This window comes from Scomber japonicus, chromosome 1 (assembly GCF_027409825.1).
Source record: "Scomber japonicus isolate fScoJap1 chromosome 1, fScoJap1.pri, whole genome shotgun sequence".
Classification (NCBI taxonomy): Eukaryota; Metazoa; Chordata; class Actinopteri; order Scombriformes; family Scombridae; genus Scomber; species Scomber japonicus.
This window is the reverse complement of record NC_070578.1, coordinates 1,801,789-1,824,644: the sequence shown is the minus strand read 5'-3', so window position 1 is coordinate 1,824,644 and position 22,856 is coordinate 1,801,789. Positions and strand designations below refer to the sequence as shown.

General features: G+C 38.2%; 1 protein-coding gene across 1 annotated transcript in view; it reads left to right on the top strand.

Moving 5' to 3' along the window:
• Positions 1-22,856, top strand: part of efl1 (elongation factor like GTPase 1) — a 124,351-nt gene that overhangs the window by 903 nt on the left and 100,592 nt on the right. The window contains exons 3-12 of the mRNA XM_053322686.1: positions 643-710; positions 826-910; positions 2,255-2,388; positions 4,337-4,474; positions 4,589-4,809; positions 7,351-7,474; positions 11,920-11,999; positions 12,139-12,275; positions 12,415-12,537; positions 17,370-17,469. Coding sequence (XP_053178661.1) covers positions 643-710; positions 826-910; positions 2,255-2,388; positions 4,337-4,474; positions 4,589-4,809; positions 7,351-7,474; positions 11,920-11,999; positions 12,139-12,275; positions 12,415-12,537; positions 17,370-17,469 — 1,210 coding nt within the window. The remainder of the gene's footprint in view (positions 1-642; positions 711-825; positions 911-2,254; positions 2,389-4,336; positions 4,475-4,588; positions 4,810-7,350; positions 7,475-11,919; positions 12,000-12,138; positions 12,276-12,414; positions 12,538-17,369; positions 17,470-22,856) is intronic.

Sequence of the window (22,856 nt, the reverse complement as noted above, 5' to 3'; positions counted from 1 at the left end):
ATGTTTGTTTGTTTTTTTACTATTTTGGTGGAGAAAAATATCATGATCATCATCAGAAAAAACAAATCCATATAGTCTTAATCATTGTGGGGATAACTCCTAGATTTTGAGGGAACTGGAGATATTGTAGGCTGCTCAACAGTAACTGTTTTAAAGCATTAAATACTTTTTATTATGACATATTTTAGAGATAAATTAGATTTAGAATTGATTTAGACATTGAAACTGTCTGATAAGTCTAATTGAGAATTCTGCTTATCATGTTATTATCTATTTGTAGATCTTATTCAGGGAAAACTGTGGCTTAACTAATGATGAATTTCATTATGAATTAATCTCATAACTGGATTCATCTTATACTTTAAATGACTAGATTCAAGTATATAACTTTAAAAAAAAATAGACTTCACAAATTCCCAGAGCCCAAGTTAATGTCTTACTTGTTTGTTCATCCATCTGTCCAAAGTTATTCAATTTCAAATGATACAAATCAGAGAAAAGTAAAAGTTTTTACATTTGGAGATTCTTCAGGTACATACATCTCAGTAAATGAAACAGTTTTGATATCAGTTAGTTAAGTCTTTTAGTAAAAGTGTATGTTGCAATGTGGTGAAATGATCAGAACCATGTTGCTCTTTTCAGGTAAAACTACTCTGGCAGACTGCTTGGTGGCGAGTAATGGTATCATATCAAGTCGACTGGCTGGGAAGGTGAATGACTTTCATTTTCTACATTGATCATTATGACAGTCATGCTCTGACACTTTAGATCATATCACAGTGATGTTTAATATTTGTGCTCATGTGTAATGTGTACATATTTCAGCTGAGGTATCTGGACAGCAGGGAGGATGAACAGCTGAGAGGAATCACCATGAAGTCCAGTGCTATCTCTCTGCACTACAATGAAGGTAAGACCACTGTGGTGGTTTAACCTCAGGTACAATCCACACATCAATCATTAATAATTGTCTGATGCTGTTGTAGCCTCCGTCGGTGCCTCTCATGTGACATTAGAGTGGCAGAGTGACTGTATGTAGATGAAGATCATAGAAAAAACATTTACTGCTGTTCTGTTTCCTTAATCATAAAAGAAAAAAAGATTCTGTCTGCTGCACAATAAGAACAATTTTAACCAGTTTCCCCACATTTGCTGCTCAGCAACAAGCTGGATAACAAACTGAGCTGCAACTTAGTAAAGAGGCTAGAGATCTCTTTTATATTATGCAGCAGATGTAATATTTTTTTCTGATTTGATATGTATAATTTTTCACAATAAAAAACATTAGTAAAGCTTGATGTATTTAGTACTTTTTGGTGCAGAAAGAAGAAGCCGTCATGGTACCACAGTATATGATATGATAATATGAGCAAGGTTAAAATATTTCCAGTCAAGAACAAAATGTACAATATTGTCATTACAAAGTAATCAATAGAACCTGACCAATATATCTGTCAGCTGATATTATCAGTCCATATTGGCCTATCACACATACACTGTCGCCCATAAAGTTGGAATAATTTAGTTTTCAGACACATTCCTCTTTTTATTTTCTATTTATACACATCACTAAACACCTTTGACCATGTGCAATGAGATTGATCAATACAATTTTGAGAAAATATACACTTTATCTATCAAGAATAAATCACATTGTCACAATCATTTCATGAGAAGAAGTAAAAAATATTGTATTCCAACTTAATGGGCAACAGTGTACAGTATATCTGTATCAGCCTGTAAGTTTCTCATATGTACTGATATATTCATGATATGTCTATATTTATTTTTGCCTGCACATATTTGATTGGCCAACACAGTGCATTGCCAGATGACACTTCAGTGTGCTACAGCATCATACTGTATATTCTCTCATATTATATTATATATTAGCAGAGCTCATTTATATTTATTCATTAGGAGGAAGCTTTGCTACAGAGACTAGAAATAAGGGTAAATCCAAACCCCACAGTGTTTTATTATATGGCAATAATATGTTATTGTTTTTATATAATATGATGTAAATTTATAGTATGAACATTTTAATATAAAATGCATTAATAAAAGTAAAATAATAATAATATTGGCCTTATCTGAGCTGCAGATCCACTGAAGCAGAATGTGACTTTACAGTAAATGAAACGTTGATGGATACTCTGTGTGAATATGCAGCTTAAATGAAGAGACTCTGAACTGTGTGTGTGTGTGTGTGCGTGTGCGTGTGTACCTGCGTACCTGCCTCTCCTCTCATCAGGAGATCAGGATTATTTACTGAATCTGATCGACTCTCCCGGTCACGTCGACTTCTCCTCGGAGGTCTCCACTGCTGTCCGGCTGTGTGACGGAGCCATTGTTATTGTCGATGCTGTGGAAGGAGTGTGTCCACAGGTAAATATCACTGTTGACTCACCGTGCTCTTCTGTAAGCTCTCTGCTTATCAATCAATCAATCAATCTTTATTTGTATAGCCCAACATTCCCACATGAGCAACAGTGGTGAGAAAAAACTCCCTTTTAACAGGAAGAAACCTCAGAACCAGACTCAGAAGTGGGCGGCCATCGACCGGTTGGGGTAGAGAGGAGAGAGAGGAAGGATAGAGGAGAGAAGCACAATGAAAATCAGGACTTACTCTCTCCAGTGAACACACTAAACAAATAGAGAAATAAACAGGGCTGCACTATGTTGTTTGTTGTTGTACTCTCTCAGCTTTAATTGAGTGAATCAGCTTCATCAGTGTAAGAAACCTGCTCAGTTGCCAGCTGGAAGAACATCACTTCTGATGCCCAAGACTTTATTTTACTGTGTATTCCAATCAGCTTTGGTACAGAAACGTCCACATAGATAAATTCAGTTTAATCTGATCTCATCTTCATGTTGTAGCTTGAGTATAAGATCCGATCACTATCAGCAGACACCAATATTGTAGGTCTCAGATTGGCCCAGAAAAGCTCAGGACTTCCTACTACACACTGCAAATGTATGGAGAATGATCAGCATACTGTCAGTTTGCTGTGTGTGAAGGGTTTTAAAGGAATCTAATGCACACCTAACAAATAAAACTGCTCTCTTCAAACTCACTACTCACTCTGAAGAGGCACACAGTCTTTTATTATAAGATACTGGTTTAATTGGATGGTCACATTCCTGATACCCTCAAAACACCAATAAGAAACAGAGAAAGCAGAAAAAAGAAAAGGAGGTGGAGAAGAGAGAGAGGGAAAGAAGAGATGTAAAAGAGAGAAAGGGAGGGGCACTTACTTACTTACTTAAATAGTAACCAAAATGACTTCGCTTGATCTGTATATTATTGTGGTAACTTAGTAGATAAAAATATCAGTATCTCTCGGGCACTGATTAAATATGAAGTTAAATGTCCATGATGTTTAATAAGTAATAAAATATATTCACATTTCATACCAGATACTGACTTCCTTCATGTTTACTGGATGTTTGTAGTTGACTCAAAACAGGTCAGTTCAATGAAGTTTTATTTATAAAACCCCAAAATCATAAAATCATCCTCAAAGAGCTTCATAATATGTACATGATACATCACCTTCAGTCCTCAGAGCCTGCACACCAACATGTTCACTTTGTCTTCATTTGTCAAAAACACTTCCTGTGTGTGAAATATATGTAATGTATACATGTAGGAAAACACAAGACTTTCAGTAGAACACATACATGAACTTGTTAACAGGCTATCTTTACAGCAGGAACAGAAAATTAATACACAAAATTAATACAAAATTATACAGAACAAAGTATATAAATATTTATAGGTTCTTCAATTTTCTGAACAAAAAACATTAGTAAAACACATGTAGTAAGATACATTTCTGCATGTTCAGATGAGCAGCTGTGATCTGTTTGGTTTTAGAGAATTATAAAGGGAAGGGTAAAGGTCAACTTTATTGATCCACCTTAGGGGGAAATTCATAATTGACACAACAGTATTCTTGTAATAACTGATATCAAATAAAATATCTAATAATAATCTCTAAATACTATATATAGTAAAGACTGTGGGACCTGTGAAATAAAGCTCTACCATAAAAGAAAGAAAAGGGGGCAATTAGAAATCTACACTTTTGTTACTCAGCTAAATATCACTATATTGAAATCAGGAAGAAACGTTAGTGTTTGTTCAGAGTTTCTGAACTGTAACATCCCCTCCCTAACTGTAACACCTTGTTGATGGAAATGTATGCTGCTGTGTAGAGATGTTTGATTCCGTGTGTGTGTGTGTGTGTGTGTGTGTGTGTGTGTGTGTGTGTGTGTGTGTGTGTGTGTGTGTGTGTGTGTGTGTGTGTGTGTGTGTGTGTGTGTTGTACAGACTCAGGTGGTGCTGCGTCAGGCATGGCTGGAGAACATCAGGCCTGTTCTGGTCATCAACAAGATAGACCGACTCATCATGGAGCTGAAGCTCACCTCTCAGGAAGCTTTCACACACCTGCAGAAGATCCTGGGACAGGTAACAGTCTGCTGCAGTGGAGGGCTACAAACACACCTGCAGACAGTTTACTGAGATTTTCAGAGCAGTGCAACTCAGTGGTGTGTGTGTGTGTGTGTGTGTGCTCTCTCATAGGTCAACGCAGTGACTGGAACCTTGTTTACATCCAAAGTGCTGGAGGATCGAGCAGAGAAAGAGAAGGAGGAGGTGAAAGAGAAAGAGAGTGAGCCGTCGAGTGGAGATCAGGTGTATGACTGGAGCGCCGGGCTGGAAGAGGTGGATGACTCCAACCTCTACTTCTATCCTGACCAGGGAAATGTGGTGTTTGCCAGCGCCATCGATGGATGGGGCTTCAGGTGAGTCTGACACATGTTTTAACACACATATCTGCATTGGCCTGATGATCTTATTGGTCTGGAGCCATATCCATAAAACATCCTCAGGTTAAAAACAGCTCCTAACTGTCTGAGGTAGGAAAAACTCCTGAAAATAAGGTCCAAATTTAGGACTCTGAAGTTTTTGATTTGGGAGTAATTCAGTATAGCTCCTCAGTTTGAGATAGAGAGAATCTAGAAGACTCCTGAGTCAGCAAGAACTGCTCACAGTCAGTCAGCTGAGTCAGTGTGTAAAAAAAGCCCCAATAATAAATATTTGAAAGCATCTTTAGATGGTTGTGGAGTTATTCATGATCCAATCAGCTAACTATTAAATTGAAACAGTCCCAATAACAGTGGAGATAATTGTTTGTACAGCTCTCCATTACTGACACACTGGAAACACACAGTCTGCTGTGCTGATGGACTTCTGTAATCATCAGTTAGAATTATTCATCAAAGCAAAAATGCTCATCAAATACCAGTTTGTTTAATATGTACATAAAATAATCACCAACTGCAGCATGGATCATTGCTGGTGAAACTCGTGCCCTGTGTAGAAATATTCCATTTGAAGATTAAGATAAAAAAAACTAACAAACATATAAACGATAAAAGTGAGTCTTAAGAAGAGATTTAAAAGATGACAGTGAGTTAGCCTGCTTGAGATCTCCAGGCAGAGTTGAGGCCCAAAGGCCTATGTCTAGTGACATATAATAGATAGAGGAAGCATTAGTAGGGCCCTGCTGGAGGACCTCAGGCAGCGGTCAGGCTCATAAGGAGTTAACAGATCATAAATATAAGCAGGAGCCTGACCATTCAATGCTTTAAAAACAAGCAATCAAATCTTCAAATCCATTCTAAAACTCCCAGGTAACCAGTGAAGAGCAGCAATGATTAGAGTAATGTGCTCTCTTCTCTTAGTATCTGTTTAAAATGTTCTTGCCAGACAACTGTGTGGGTCTGGCAAAGCAATGCAAAGGACAGAACCCAGTGTTTGGTGATGTCCATGGCTTCCAGGCTTCATTGCCTGCAAAAGATCATTTTATTTTATTATTTATCATTATTATTTTATTTATGATTATATTCATTTGCCCAGTTATATTTGAGGCCCTGAAATGAGGGGGTTATGTATAAAAATGCAGATTTTTGTGTTGAGAAAAGGTTGGTTCAGTTTTTTTTTTTGGCTGAGTCGTATGCAGCCCCCACTCCCACAGTGTAAACACGCCCCCATTCAAATGAAAGGGAAGGCTGCTGTTTTTCCTGCAGTGCTGCATTTGGTGTGAATGCAGCATAACGCTAGTTGTAAACTGAGCTGATAGAGTCTTTAATTAGGTTCCTGCATGTTTGTCTCATCATGAAGCCCTGTTTTATAGAGGGACTCTGTCATAATGTTCACACCTTTATTCATTCAGTGTGCATATACATTTGAGTTGAATGAGATTACCACAAAGTGACACACAGTTTACCTGGACTGTGCCAGTCTCTTACTGTGGGATTGGTGATATATAGGCAAGGCAAATGTATTTATATAGCACATTTAAACAATAAGGCAATACAAAGTGTTTTACATTAAACATAAAATGCATCAAGACAGAATATAAAAGCAAAACATGGCAACATTTAAAATACATTTAAATATGATTAAAGTGTTACATTAGAAATGCAATTAAGCCACGCAGATAAAAACAGGAGAATAAAGAGTTACAGTGTGAGATATTCTCTGTAAAACTGATTTAATAAAAAGCAAACAGAGCAGTGTTCAGCAGTGATAAAGGGAGGCCTGGGGGGGAACATAATTGGTGAATGTGTCTCTGGAACTGCAGCACAACTGAATCACTAACCTTGTTTGAACTCCGTCTCACTGTACTGTTATTGACTACCCATGCAAATCTTTAAATGTCCACTAGATGGTACTGTGAGCCTGATGTAACACATGTGACCCTAAATGCCCCTCAACACGAGACCAGAGACCGGAACAAACGCCCAACCTGCTTGTTACCTTTTAAAAAAAAAAAACATTCTGTCCTCCTTTTAAGACATTTCAGAGTAATGTTCTTCCTCCTCACCTGTCTTCACTTGAAACTGACAACATTATCAGTCACTAGTCTGCCTTCAAACTCTGTGACATCCAGCCTCCATGCTGCTCCGGTATTCTCGTGTATGACAGCCAATGACGAGGACATGAAGACCTAGTTTTGAGGGTAGCTGTGTCCTTGTGATCACTCTCTACTATAAATAAAACCAATTAAGTCCCAGTGGAGACAGCCGAGTCTTCTCTGCCTCTGAACCCAAGACTCAAATGTACCATCTGCAGGAAAAAGGAGGAGGGAGCTGAGATCCAGACTACAGAATGTTTAACCCTCTTCCTTTTTAATATACATCACTTTACTCCAAACTGATAATGAGCCCAGTTTAAAAAGAAAAACAAAAGCACTGAAGCACTGTTAGCAACAAAAATCAATGCTTTTTTGTTTTAGCCTTGTTTATATTATGTATACTGTATGTATTTGTGTTTTGCAGCATCCGGCAGTTTGCCCACATCTACAGCCAGAAGATGGGTATCAAAGCAGAGGTGCTACTCAAAACCCTGTGGGGGGATTTCTACCTCAATGCAAAGGCAAAGAGGATCATGAAGGGTGCTCAGGTAATGTCACTATAAGTCATCATACATCTTTGTTAACATGTGTGTTTAACCTGTTCTCTGTCCTCTGTATGATGTCATATTTAATTACCAAAAAACCCAACAACTCATAACTCATCAAACAGTCATCTCTAAGCATGATGTAAGAAGCCATAGACAAACAAATTCACTCTTATTTTTGTTCATACCTATGATTTGATATTATTTTGGTAGTACCTATTTATTTCTGGGATTCACCAAAGTTTTCTTATTTTTGCTCTTCTTAGGTAAGAGAAGATTCTATGATTATTTTAGAGCACTTGTTCCAAGTTAAGGAAGATATATATATTATATATATATATTTTTCACAGTTCACAAATTCTTTGTCCAATGCAAAGAAACATGAGCGACATAAAAAAACACACGAATATCATATAATCAAAGTTAGGTTATATTTGTGGGCTAAATAAATATTAGAATTAGTCCAAATTAGGACTAATACATTTATTAACAGTACATCAATGTCATTACTGCTAAAGTTCATAACTTGATAACTGATTCCTGTATATGTACAGTATGTATGAGTATTTGCACACAGCACAACATCTGGCAGAATCTGTCCTTCTATAGTGGTAATAATAATAAACTTTATTTGTAAAGCACTTTTCAAAATCCAAATTACAAAGTGCTTCACAATGCAGCGAATACACAAATCATAAAATAATTCCTTAGTTCTCTTAAAGAGAACAAATTGATGAGTAAAAACCTTTTCAATATAGGAACAAGCAAGCATAGGCAAACCATATTTAAAAGACAATCCTTCTTTATAGTGTTTAGGGAGCATTACCTATGCTGATAACAAATAATCAGCCACACGTCTCCTATGTAAGATCAAGTGGGATTCATCATTCAGCACAGCTGGGTCAGAGCAGATTTGGCACATCTGGAGTTAACTTCTCTTATTTTTTCTTTATTGTAAATATAAGAGAAATGATAGAGAATGTTGCAGCATGAGATCCAGTGTGAGTAATTGTATCTATTCCACTGACTGAAAGCACCTTAAATTAGTCTATGCACAAAACACACAAATAATCCAGCCTTCCTCTTCAAACATGACAAGTTTCATTTATAAGCAATTAAACACACTGCTACTCATTTGAACACACTCAGTGGTTTTGCTGCTACAGCCTCATTTGGTCTGATATGAACCAGATCAGAAAAGCAGTAGCATAGCAGCATACTACAGATCTATATTGCTGTGTAATTGACACACTCACTTTTAGTTAGCACTTTAAGAATTACATAGATTTCATATTGTAGTTAAAGTAAAGTGATGACTAATAGAATATGTATGTATGTGAATATGTATGCACTGTACATGTGTGCAGGTCATTGGGTCGTGGATAAATTAACCTTTCATCCTTTTTATGTTTGATTCTTTTTTGGTTTTTAATTCTTATTTTTCACACTTTAACCCATTCATAATGAGTATGCAAAGCTGCAGGCCACTCCGCATATGGTTTGTATACATGACAAGTATTTATATACGACTTAAAATAATGAACCCAGCCCTGCTGTGATCAGACAGAATCTTCACCATGGTGTTAAAGTATCTCCTGTGCAAATGGAAATGCTAAGCTGTATTTATACATCTGTCTGTCTGTGTGCTCTGAATGTAGAGTATGCTTGTGTCAGATGCTAATGGATCTGCTTCACCCTCTCCAGTCCTGCCTGCACACTAACATACTGCCGCCCACTTACTACAGATACCATCTATTACCAGCCAACACCTAGTCTGCACAGAAAAAGAGCTAATGCCTGATGTGACACATGAACCCAGACTAATGGTATATTTGAGTGAATCCTTCTGCAGAGACAAATGGACATGCCTGCTGTAGACATAAGAATAATCTGTGCATGGTCAGATATGTATGTGTAGGCCAACAGAGTAAGAATTAGTGGCCCAGTAATATAAAACACAAGTAGCTTATAATAAACAAGTAGTGTCCTCCATTCCTCACTGTGTACGTAAATAACTCTGTCCCCAACCATAAGTGTAGCACCCACTCTACAATCCCACCCCCCACCCCCCTTACGTTATTATACTATTATATTATCATTATATCAGTGGTATAAAAGGATCTTCAAATGACAATAATATCGTTTATCGACATTATTTCTGAGACAATATAAAAGTAGTTTTCATGACAGGACTAATAATGTTAATAACCTTTATTTTGATAGCACCTTTCATATTTAAACAAAATAAAATGACCACCATATCAAACACAAAACACAATAAAAACAATGGTCAAGTTTATATAGATGAAACAAATTTAAAATGAACACATGAATCAATTTAAAACAACAGCTGGACATTGCATGAAGCCACAAGCTTAATGTAACAAAGCAGTGTGAACTTGATTTTAAATAGGATTTTAAACCTGGTCCTGGTCCTTTCTTCAGACCTGCTGGACTCAGGCCACATAGCAGAAGCCAACTCTGTGTCAATGCTGATGCTAATGTTAACAATAGGAAGGTTGCTAATGGGCAGATCATTTGAATGAAGTGCTCCAAAGTGCAAGTTTAACAATTTTTCATAATTTCCACTGCGCCTAATTGGATAACCCATGACATATAATAAGCAGTGACAGACATTCAGTCATGCCTGCTGTCACATGTGATTATTCTCAGGCCCTTCGACTTAAAGCGTCCTCTGGTTGATGTTCTCCCTGTAAAGTGTGTGTTTATCAGTTTGAATGTGTACACTTGTACCAGCAAACCTTTAGCTGTTGTTCATTTCTCCTCTATTAAATGATGAATGTTTTAGTGTATTTCTGTGTGGCTGGCACTGTAGCTATCAGAGGTGAGTGGAGGAAACAACAATTCCTGCTGAGCAGAGCCATGCAGAGGTTGACCTCTTATTCAAGCACCCATTCACTGGCATTCAGGGTCATGAGTAAAATAGAGAGGCTTTTTACAGAGCACAGATTGTGCAGATTGACCGTGTGTGTGTGTGTGTGTGTGTGTGTGTGTGTGTGTGTGTGTGTGAGACTTACTAACATAAAGTGAAAAAAAAATCTCCCTCTTCAGCTGTTATACTTTTAGGATTTGTTTCCCTGGCAACCCTTTCTCAACTCTTCTGTAGTCAGGTGTTTCTATCATATTGGCTGGGTGATCAATGAATGAAAAACTACCAATTGTCAGTGGGTGGGGCCTTTAACCACCCTGCCAAATTTGAATGATTAAAAAAATCGCCAAATATATGAAATTAGGCTTCAAAGTGTAAAACTCAGCCTCTTTCTCTTCTCCCAAACACTGTGTTCGCTGAAAACCCCGCCCCCTACCAAGTGTCAACTGTCAATCAACATCACCACCTCTACCAGAAACATGGACGCTACTTCTGAGAGCTTTCTGCTGTTAACTCAGCTGCTAGTCCGGCGGCTAACTCGGCGGCTAGCTCTGTGGCTAACTTAGCGGCTAACTCAGCGGCTAGCTCTGTGGCTAGCTCCGTGGCTAGCTCGGCAGCTAACTCAGCTAACTGGCTAACGGTAGACTATAATAGTAGTAGTGTGCGCTGAATGTATTTATACCTCTACAGCAGCAGGGGCAGGTTTATGCTAACGAGGCGGTGATTTTCAGACCCGCCCACTAAATCCTGAACACAGAAATCTTGAAACACAGTTTGTGAAGCCTAGCTCCACAATTCAAATCTAAATGGTTGAAGTGCTTTTTAAACCTTTTTAGAAATACATTTATGACCTATTTAATATGTTTAGAAGAAAATGAAAATAACACAGCAGAGCAGTCCACCCTCAGTCTGTTATTCTCATGTAAGATACTTTCAAATGAAGTAATTCAAATGCAGTTAACTTTCATGTATAGAAATTAAAAATGTTCATACATCAATAATTGTTTTTATCATCAAAACTTAGCGCTCTAAACTGGAATCCTGAAGTGCCTTAATATTCTATTATTATAAAAACTCATTCAACAAGAGTCAGAGTCTGCCTCCTACCATCTTTCTAATCACTCTGCTCAAGCTCCTTCACACATTTATAGATAAACTAACCAAATGAAAATGTCTGATTCTGACTAATCAAGCAAATTAAATAATTGAAAATTCAGCAAAAGCTTCATGCAGCTTCCCAAATATTGCTCTCTGCAAACACTACTAGGAAAGTAAGCTTGTACTGTATATCTGAAGCATTACACTTGTAATTAGTCGTGCCATCATCCGCAAAATGTCTAAAGGCAATAAAAGACGCACACACACACACACACACACACACACACCTAAAGAGACTATAAGATGACTCTACATTCTTTATATGTTCAGTATGAAGTTCTTCATTGGAGGCTCTGTTGTTTCTTTTATCATCTCTTACAGTCATCCTCATCAATCAATCAATCAATCAATCAATCAATCAATCAATCATGTGTTTTCTCTGTCTCCCTCTTTGCTGCAGGCCAAAGGAAAGAAGCCACTGTTTGTGCAGCTCGTGCTGGATAACATTTGGAGTTTATATGATGCTGTTGTCACCAGGAGGTGGGTCAATACTACCTTTAAACACATCTGGTGCTTCTCATTGGCTTATTTTATGTCTCCTCTCTTGGCATTAGCCTGGATCTTTTGTGTAACTCCTGTGCTCTTTCTGTAAAGTCATCTGTCGTCTTTTTGTGAGCAGAGACAAGGAGAAGGTGGACAAGATGGTGTCATCTCTGGGGGTAAAGGTGATGGCCAGGGACTCCCGTCACTCTGACCCCAAAGTCCTCCTGTCTGCCATCTGCAGCCAGTGGTTACCTGTTTCCCAGGCTGTCCTGTGTATCCTCCATCCTGTGATTTTTATCTGTTATCAACTCAAAGTAACTTCTTATGTGTTTTGGCTGCATCAATGGAGCATTTTTATGGTGTGTGTGTGTGTGTGTGTTTGGTTTGTAGTTTTCTTTAATACTGACTGCAGCAATGGTGTGTGAGAAGCTTCCCAGCCCGTTAGACATGGCAGCAGAGAGGGTGGAGAAACTGATGAGTGTTGGAGCGAGACGATTTGACTCCCTGCCCAGACAGACGCAGGAACTGAAGAAAGGTACACACACACACGCACACACATACACGTACACACACACACACACACACACACACACACACACACACACACACACACACACTGGATCTGTAGTATTCAATTAAAAGGGACAATGATTTTACACTATAAAGCCAATTCATTATTTATGAAGGTTATTACTCAGCTGTGGCTTTACAGGAGCTTTGTCAAGTAAGAAAGAAATATACATCATCAGAGTTGTTTTCAGATTATATTGAACTCAGCTTTTTTGATATCGACCATCTGTCTGTATAAAGCAAGAAATCTGTCTGTCTGTCTGTCTGTCTTGTCTGTCTGTCTGTCTGTCTGTCGTTTTGGGTAGACACGTTAACAGCATAATCAACCAATGGAAAGTCATAAACTGTTTTTATGGTGAAGTGTGTGTCTACATTAAAATCGTAGAATTTATCAAATCCTTATCATTTTAATTCATATGTTTGTCAGTTGATACATATAATTATGGTTCTTGAGAAATCTAAGCAATCGATGCACTGGTTCTGTTCATCTGTGTCATGTGAATTCAGTAACTACATGGCAGTGTAATACAAACTGATGGAGTAACCCTCTGACCCTTTTGTGCCTGAAGGATTCATCAAAATCTGAACTTTATCAAAGCAGGGCACACAAACATCATACAGAGGCTGTAAAATACCAGAACTTGTCCATTGATCTATTAAAAGTGTCAGTAAATCCACTTCAAGATAAAAGAAAAAAAAGTATATATTTTGAGATATTTGTTCATAATCACTTTCCTCCCAGTCAATCTTTTTACAGCTATATACCTGTGTATACTACTACTACTACTACTACCACTAATAATAATGATATACTAATTTATAGAGCTCCTTTCATACAAGGGATGTAGGACAAAGTGCTTCACAGAGAAAAATAAAAATACAATACAATACAACGTTAGTAAATAAATAAAAATTAAAATTAGACATTAAAATGTTAAAATGACACTAACTAAAAGCCAGATTAAATAAATATGTTCTCAGCTGTTAGAAAATGTTAACAGAGCCCACTTCTCTTATAGCTTAATCAAAGAATTCTGCACTACATATTCTCTGGTGTGCATAAAAACTCAGCAGTAGATGATCTGAGAGATTGTAAAAGATTGTAAAACAACAGTGAGTCTGAGGTGTAGGCCTCAAGTGAAGCTCTGGAACATCATCCTGTCTGTGTTATTTATCAGCAACTTGAAGTAGCATTGTAGGACTGCTGCACTTTTAACGTAATAACTGGAGAAGCCCACCCGTTGAAATAAAAACACTTGGACAAAATTTAACAATCCTCAATATTCCATGAGTTACAGGTTCAGGACAGGACAGGATGCCGTCTGGGTCTGGGTCCAGACAGCAGTCCAACTATTAGTCACCTCTGAGAACCTCTGAGAACCTCTTAGAACAAGTAAAAGAAGTTGATGTATTCTAAAAGATGCTCGGAGCCAATGAAATGCAGCGAAAACCGGAGTAATGAGCTCACTCTTCCTCGTTTTGGTTAAAAGGTAGAAACATATGGGCTGAAATATGTGCCACCAGAAACTGAATCTGAATCACATAATTTGAATTTGTATTGTTCAATTTGAATCATTGCATTGAAAAACTGGATCTGAATTGTATCATTTGAAATTGAATGTATTAGTTTGGAACTGAACATTCAGTTCTGACAATTCAAATTCAGTTCACCATGTCACTACAATCAGCTTGAAAAACTGCATAATTTATTTTTATTGCAAAATGTGGCTCATAACATACATGTAACATTCAAACTATATTCAGTTTATACTGCTCATCCAGCTCTGTCCATCATCAGCACACCTCTGTCCCCTGACCCTGACACTGAAACACACCGCTCCCTCACTCTCGCTCGCCCACTCACTCACTCCGCTAGTTTACTGTCAGCCGTTAGATTTTGACGAAAACGAAACGACCCTAAAATAGCTGACATTGACAGTTAAACAAAAGATGGTTAAAATATATGGTATACTTCCATTACTGTATTTGTCCCAGCCTCATCCATGGTCAAGTCGGTCTATGGGTCAAGTCGGTCTATGGGTCAAGTAGTTCTTCCTCCGGGAGGTGGCAACAAATGACCACTGTGTTATGTGCTCAAAAACGAAGGTGCTGATTGGCCGAAGAGGCGTCCTGTATATATCTGCGCTCGATTGCTCTGCCTTAACTACCCGTTTGTCACAGAAAATTGAAATTGAATTGTGAGAACTGAATTTGAATTGTCAGAACTGAATGTTCAGTTCCAAACTAATACATTCAATTTCAAATGATACAATTCAGATCCAGTTTTTCAATGCAATGATTCAAATTGAACAATACAAATTCAAATTATGTGATTCAGATTCAGTTTCTGGTGGCACATATTACAGCACTGCAGTCGTCTAATCTAATAGAAATAAAAAGCATGAATAAGTTTTTTAGCATTTGTGTGGAATAGGAATATTCTTCAAGTGATAAAAAACAGTTTTTGGCACCTTCTTAAAGTGAGACTTATAATTCAACTCTGAAGCAAGAATAATGCCTGGCCATGTTACCTCTCATTTCATCTTGTAATCAGGTAAAGCAAACACAGCATGTAACTATGTGGAGCAAACTCACCATCATGTGAACAAAGAAAAAAAAAAGAGAAGTTGATACATATCATATTAATACCATGCTGACTGATACAGAATAATAGTATCAGAGTGTTGCTTCAAGGTTTTAATGGTACAAGCTGATTCAGTAAATCACTTACAATATGAAAACTGACAATTTGATGACTTCACTGTAAAATCTGTGGCAGTCTAGTAAAAAGCGATCTGATTTTTGCAGATACAGACAGCACAGAAATAGAAACTCCCCCTCTCTGCAGAAGGGAAGTTTGTTCTTCAAACTCTCACCGACTTCGCATCATGCTGTCCATCCATTTCCTTCATGTAGTCCCAAATAGTTTGATTACAAGATGATCAAATCTCACCCGGCAACCAGCTCTGATCTGCCCCACTAAAACATCAGTGATTACACAGCACACAAGCAAGAGAATGCTTGATGTGTTTCTATTGGACACAGTTTCCCACACACACACACACACACGGCTCACACAGCGCAGCCCCTCTAACTGTGTTCAGCTTTTATGAAGACGTTTACTGTCTGTTGTCTTCCAACTCATTTCCAAAACCTCATTTACTCTTACTGATTGTGTGTGTGTGTGTGTGTGTGTGTGTGTGTGTGTGTGTGTGTGTGTGTGTGTGTGTGTGTGTGTGTGTGTGTGTGTGTGTGTGTGTGTGTGTGTGTGTGGAAGTTAGTTGTAGTTTGCAGGCTTTCCTTTCCCTGTGTTTTTCACATATTTGAAATACAGACTTCCTGTCAATTATTTAAAAAAGCCAAAATAACTGCAAACCTATTATAGTGTATCACATTATATCATTTAAACACAAACATTAGCTAATTAGCACTAAACACAAAGTACAGCTGAGACAGATGAGTGAAGCCCTAGTGGGAACCAAATATTGGACACAATTTTGACCTGATGATTGAACTAGTTGAAAAAGTAATTACAAGTCATCCTGAGGAGGACATTAATGTCTGGACCAAATTCAATGGCAAGCTACCCAATAGCTGTCAAGACATTTTATTCAAAACTGGCTCTAAAGGCTAAAAACTTGATAAAAATCAACTGCTCAAATATGTGCAAAGTATGAATGTAGACCATGATTCATGTCTTACTTTCTCAAGCATCACTGACATTAATGTGGTGACATTTACACTGAACATTTACACTGTAAGGAAAAATCACACATGTTTGAGTTAATCACAGTCAGCAGTCATCCTCTGTGAGTCTGAAAGGCAGTGTGTCTGAAATTAATTTTAATAAAGATAACGTGAATATAGCATGAAAGTGCTATGTGGGATTATTTAGTCAGTAAACTCAATAGAAAGACTAGCTTATGATTTAATGAATCAAAGTAGATTTTTTTTTCTTCCAATGTTGAGTTGGAGCAGCTGATAACAACACAGCAGTAGAAAAGACCTCACACTGTCTGATAAAACTGGACATAACTTCATTGAAACATTAAGTTTAGCATATTATGACTTTTATTTTAATACATTAAAATGAATGTAAATGTGATGACTATATGTTCAACATAGAACTGCTTCTACAGGATATCCTGGACAGATGTGAGATATAAGTGAGACTTCTCTACTTTCATCTGTAGGCAAATATGTTTAACCTCTGCAACCTTGCTCCCCTCTGCATTTTTTTGATAAGCCTGTAGTCATAAACCAACCCATTATAAACCAATGAATACAAATCTATAAAAAAGACACATCTTCACTTGGACTTGAACAGAGAATCCTCACATTTTTAAACTTTTTAAAATATTCTAAACATATGTAGTTTTGTAGTTGTATGCCGAGTTGCTGATCATGATACAGTACAGGTCTAGTGTGTTCTGGAGGTTCAGGCCATGAACCCACTGACTGTCAGAGTGATTCACATTACACTTAATCCCCTGTGTGAAAAATGAAAAATGATTGCTTACTATCCACTTTCAATAAATCAGAAGGTGTGTGTGTGTGTGGGTGGGTGTGTGTGTGTTGGGTGAGGGGTGGGGGGGGTATGAGTGTGTGGTGTAGTGTGTCATCTGAAATACAAGCACCATGTTTGGTGAAAGTATTTCATTGCATTTTGGGAGCAGCTGACAGTGTTTGGACGTGACCTCGTTTTCAACAAAGACTTTGGCTTTGGTCAGGCTCTTCAGCAGCGACTCCACAAGTGTTTCAATCCTTTTTTTTTTCTCCTTCTTGGTTGTTTTCCAGCGTTCCTCCAGTGCTCCAGCGAGGAAAATGCTCCAGTCATCGTCTTTGTGTCCAAGATGTTTGCTGTGGACACCAAAGTTTTGCCTCAGAACAGACAGAGGTAAGTGTGTGTGTGTGTGTGTGTGTGTGTGTGTGTGTGTGTACAGACAGTGTAGTCAGTAGATGGAGCTGCAGTGCTGTTGTGGACATGCCTGATATTTCTGCTTTGTTCTGGATGTGGACTGGAGGAAGGAGAGAAGTTGGCCCACAGTTACTGCTGCAGTTACTCAGAACTTCTATGTCAAACAGTACCATGACTGATTCTGTTTGCTACACACCAGTCACTGCTTTAATTGTCATACACACACACAACATTCATTCAGTCCATCCAAAATACAACAAAATATATTTCCTCATTAATCTCAAGTGGTAAGCAGCCATGCAGATAGCTGTGGCTGCTTTGTTTTTCCCCACAACTTCTTCCAAAGAAATAACAATGAAACTGGTGTGTGTGTGTGTGTGTGTGTGTGTGTGTGTGTGTGTGTGTGTGTGTGTGTGTGTGTGTGTGTGTGTGTGTGTGTGTGTGTGTGTGTGTGTGTGTGTGTGCGCACCGCTGTCTGAATTCCCAGGTATCATCATTCTGACTAACTGTATGGTGTGTGTGTGTGTGTGTGTGTGTGTGTGTGTGTGTTCTGGCAGTTAAATGAAGTGATGTCACATGATGCAGCAAGTATGAAAGACTTGTGCTGGTCTTTGTGCACTCTTTGAAGCTCACACACACATTAAACTATTCATTGAGCTTTCTTCTATCTTCTATCTCAGATATATGTTTGAATGTAGTAGTTGGTAGTTTTTGTCAGTATGAATCTTTCAATACCTAAATTCAGCGGTTTCTTACATTTTATTTCAATCAAAATAAAATACTAATAAAATCAATTGTAGTGATGTCACTTTTGGTTAATTTTGCTTTTACATCCATTAACAGGTAACTGCTGCAGTCAGTGGTCAGAGCCAGCTTCTCTGCTCTGGTTAGTGTATGTTATGTACATTGGGATCTATTGAATGTAAAAACCAAACTAAAGTCAACTTTTAGCTCCTCCTCCTCCTCCTCAAAGCGTTTTCAGTGCATTTAGTCACAGTAGCTCTTCATGGCATACTCAGGCTTGAGGATTCAAACTAGCTCTTTCAGTCCCTCGCCCTCCACCACACAGATCGGCAGCATATCCGTCTCAATCATTGGGCACACCAACTGGGTGACACACAGACTAGCACTGAGTTGACTTTTGGCTGTGACTTCGAGCCATCATCAGACATGACAGCTGGGTGTTTTTAATGTGGTACAACATAGTGCTAGTACCACATTGGCCTGAATGTAAGTAAGCCTGATTATAAGTTGACCCCCCCCCCCCCCTCCAACTCCCACACCTACCCACTTAATGTGAATATAACTTACATCATAGTATAGTTACATACTCACACCGGCTGCACCAACAGTGTGTAAATGTGTGTGAGTGTTAGTTTCCTCCTGATGAGCAGGTTGGTACTCTGTGTGGCAGCTCCTCTCAGTGTATGAATGTGTGTGAATGGATGAATGTGACATGTAGTGTAAAAGTGCTTTGAGTGGTCAAAAAGACTAGAAAAGTGATATATAAGTACCGTCTATTTACCATTACACACTAATAGTTGTGGACAGTGTGGACCAAAATAATTCCTGATAACCGTTCAGTGTGTTCTGTAGATGATTCAGGATAATGGATAACAATGTTATTTGTTGCAGTGAACAAAATAAAATAAAAATGTGAAGACAGAAATCTTAAGAATGATATCTCAAAACCTGGACAAGTAAAAGTAAAGCTGAATGAATGTGAATGTTAGCATTAGAGATGAGGGAGGTCAGTTTCTTCAAATTTGGTTGGACATTTATGCAGTTGATTTCTCACTGTTACCTGGGTACTTAAGATCACAGTATGAAACCTGACTCTCACTACTGGATATTATATATATTTTTTAATAGTAGGAAGTGTGTCATGTGTTCTTTGCAGTTGTATTTCCATCAGCAGTCCACTTTCTTTTTTTACTCTTTGGTTTTTTTTTTATCTTTCTCCCTGAGTGGGACACAGCTGTTTGCTGTTGTGAAGCAGTCCTTCCTGCTCTGTGTGTCCTTCCTGGAGGTGAACTGAGGGTAAACCGCCACCCCCCGACTCCTCCACAGTCAGTGATAGATGGAGTTGGCCTGGCTTGGCTTGGCCTGTCTGTCTAGCTATAGGATCTAAGCGCACTCAAACATCACACAGCTTCCCTTCTCCAGCGTCTGGCTCATTAATCTAAGCCTGCTGCCACACATTTTCTCTTCAAGCCCTTTATGAAGCTGGAAGACGAAGCTCTGCAACTTCCTCCAACCAGATGAATAGCAAAAGCTGTCCTCACACTTAAAGAAGAGGGAGGACATCTTACAGCAAAGTGTGGACTGCTGCCATTTCTCATTGGAAGCATATGCTTAGAGGAGACTGGGATTGATGTTTCAGAATCATTACAGTGGTGCTTTAATGGCCTGGCCTGTGTTCCACAGGCCAGGCCATGTGGTGCACTGTAGGGTGATCTGCATTTAGCTAAATTGTGCTGAAGCTGTAAACCGCTCCACTGTAGTGTAGTGAACTCCAATGACAACCATCATAACTGTCCTCACCTAATAACTGAACAGGAATTACACAAGATACACAAGTAAGTCTGTAGAACACATACGGTAATCATTTCTATCTGTTATGGGTATCATGTTACTTAAATCCCCCTACCTAAAATGTACAAGCACTAACAGGAAGTAGATGGCTTATGACCCATCATAGTGTACTGAGCAAATCTCAGGACAGCGTTTAACGTTAATCTTGATTTCACCATTGATGTGCCATTCACGTCCTAGACTATCCTCGCCTTTAATTTGGACACAGCCATCTCATTGTAATATAAGCATAAAGAAAGTTAGAAAAGTGTGAAATGTTGTGTGAGGAAAACATGGGATGAATAAATAATAAATCCTGAGTTAAAAAATAAATAAAAACAGTAAAATACTATATTTTGTTCTATTTAAACTTCATTCTGTTTATTTAACTAAAATGATTATTTATTACATTATGTAATTATTGGCTCCTCCTGGTGACCTGCACTATTATATTATACATTATTATTTTTGACATTTTCATTGGCTTTTGTTGGTTTTGGGGCTAAAAAATAAATAAATAAATAAATATATCCTTTTATTTAAGCAGGTAAACGTTTCATTGGGATTTAAATATTATTAATATGTTTATTGTTACAATAATAAACACAAACAATGCGAACAGACAAATCCAACTGTCACATATTAATAAGTGGATGCAATGCTTCAAGATGTTGCTCTATTGACACACATGTGAAAATGTTTTTCAGGGTTCTTCAAATTTTTTGGACCCATTAAACATAAAACCGTATTCAGTTCTTTGCTGGCTGAAGCAGCTAACTTTCTGCTGACCCTCCTGCACACATGGATAACATGAAAATAATTTACTGCTTCAGATCTTGCAGATTTTTTTTTGGTCGTTAACCCTTATTGCGATTATAGAAATAGGAATTTGTGATGAGTGTTTGTGTTCATGGGTTTTAGAAGTGTTGAGGTGTTACTGGTTATGAATATTAATTAGGCTTCTAGTAAGAACTGCGGTAACCCTCTTCTCATAACAAAAAACTGATTCTGATCCAAAAACATTTAGATTTGTATTCATTTGGATGCCCTGCAAAAGTTGAAAGATAAACCTAAGTAGATTCAATACACTGGATGTGATACATTGTCATCAAACCCCAATCCTAAGCAGGACTGTGTGTGTGGGATTCATTCAAAATGAAACATTTATTCATCATTTATTGATGTATTTTTAATATTTTTTGGACAACAGTTGAGCTCTATAAGAAATAAGGAATAACATATCAGGTTAATACACTTGCAATATGTGTAAACTGATCACTTCATTGATGGCTAATTCGTGATGGAAATTGATGATAATAAGAAATGAATATCAATGAGTATCAACAGACTGATCCAACCTGAAAATGCTGATGTATGCTTTAAGCTTACAGCAGTGCAGTGCTGTTGTTTTTTGACAAATGTGGGGTTAGACTGTTCCCAAAGCTGATGCATTTTTTATGAGACAAAACAAACCTTGAACATATGAACTCATGTGGAACTTTGGAGTTTGGAGTAAAAACAGAGCTTATTCTTGCATTTTAGTGACGTGCTGAAATCCAGAAATACACAACAAGCATACACCATATATGTTCTTAGCACCTTGCGATCCCTCTGTTTTCAGCTCCTTGATCTCCAGTATATCTGTTGCACAGTAGAAATATTCAACTTCAGCCCTCTGGCTGGCAGCATCTCTGCTCTCCTTCCTCCTCCTGTCACAGCTCTGGACTCCTAATTGCAGACTGTGCCGATGCACTCCAAGGGAAACAGAGCGGCAAGCAGAGGAGAGGAGCTATAGACAGGCTGTCAGAGATGGGTTAGAGGATAGGGAACAGAAGATATAGATATGTGAAAGAGAGAGGGAAGAAAGGCATAGTGTGAGAAGGAAGAAAAGGTCATCTCAGACTCTGAGCCAGGAGGGAAAAAGCCTGTCCAAAATCTCAGCTAATGAGCCTGCAGAGCTGCCATTCTCTGTAAGCCACTACCTGCAGTAGGCACACACACTACTGATGTTTCTGTGGCAGCACGTGGCTCCACCTGGCTACAGAAGATGGCCCAACAGTCTACAGTTGATTATGTGGTGTCTGTGTGACTACTTTAACCCAAGAAATGCAAGTAATCAGTGGAAGCTTGGAATGTGAATTGGCTCATGGTAAAGACCATTGCCATCAACATCATTTTTTATTAATGACCAGTTGTTAGTCTGTGTGGCTGTGGCTCAGGAGGTAGAGTGGGTCGTCCACCAATTGGAAGAATGGTGTGAATGGTTAGTTTCCTCCTGATGAGCAGGTTGGCACTCTGCATGGTAGCTCCTGTCATCAGTGTATGAATGTGTGTGAACAGTGAATGTGACATGTAGTGTAAAACAACTTTGAATGGTCAAAAATACTAGAAAAGAGCTATATAAGTACCGTCCATATACCATTTATTGAATATCACTTGGTTGCAGAGCCTTTGAAGAGTCTTATCAGCACAGTGAGATTGCTAGGCAACCACAGCATAGACTCCAGGAATTTTCTGTCCCAGCCAACTAATGGCTTCACATTGGCCTTCCATTCCTGTTACATTTCTGATTGTGTTTGTACTGAGTAGTAAGCTTTAGAGGTGCCAGTAGGTGTTTTTTTGTTACCTTTTGGACAGAGCCAGGCTAGCTATTTCCCCAAGGCTTTTATATTGAACTAACCATTTACTGGCTCCAGCTTCATATTTAGCATCCAGACATTTATATCACCTTCATATCTAACTGTTCATATCTAACTCTCAAGAAATAAAGGAACAAGTGTATTTCTCAAGAA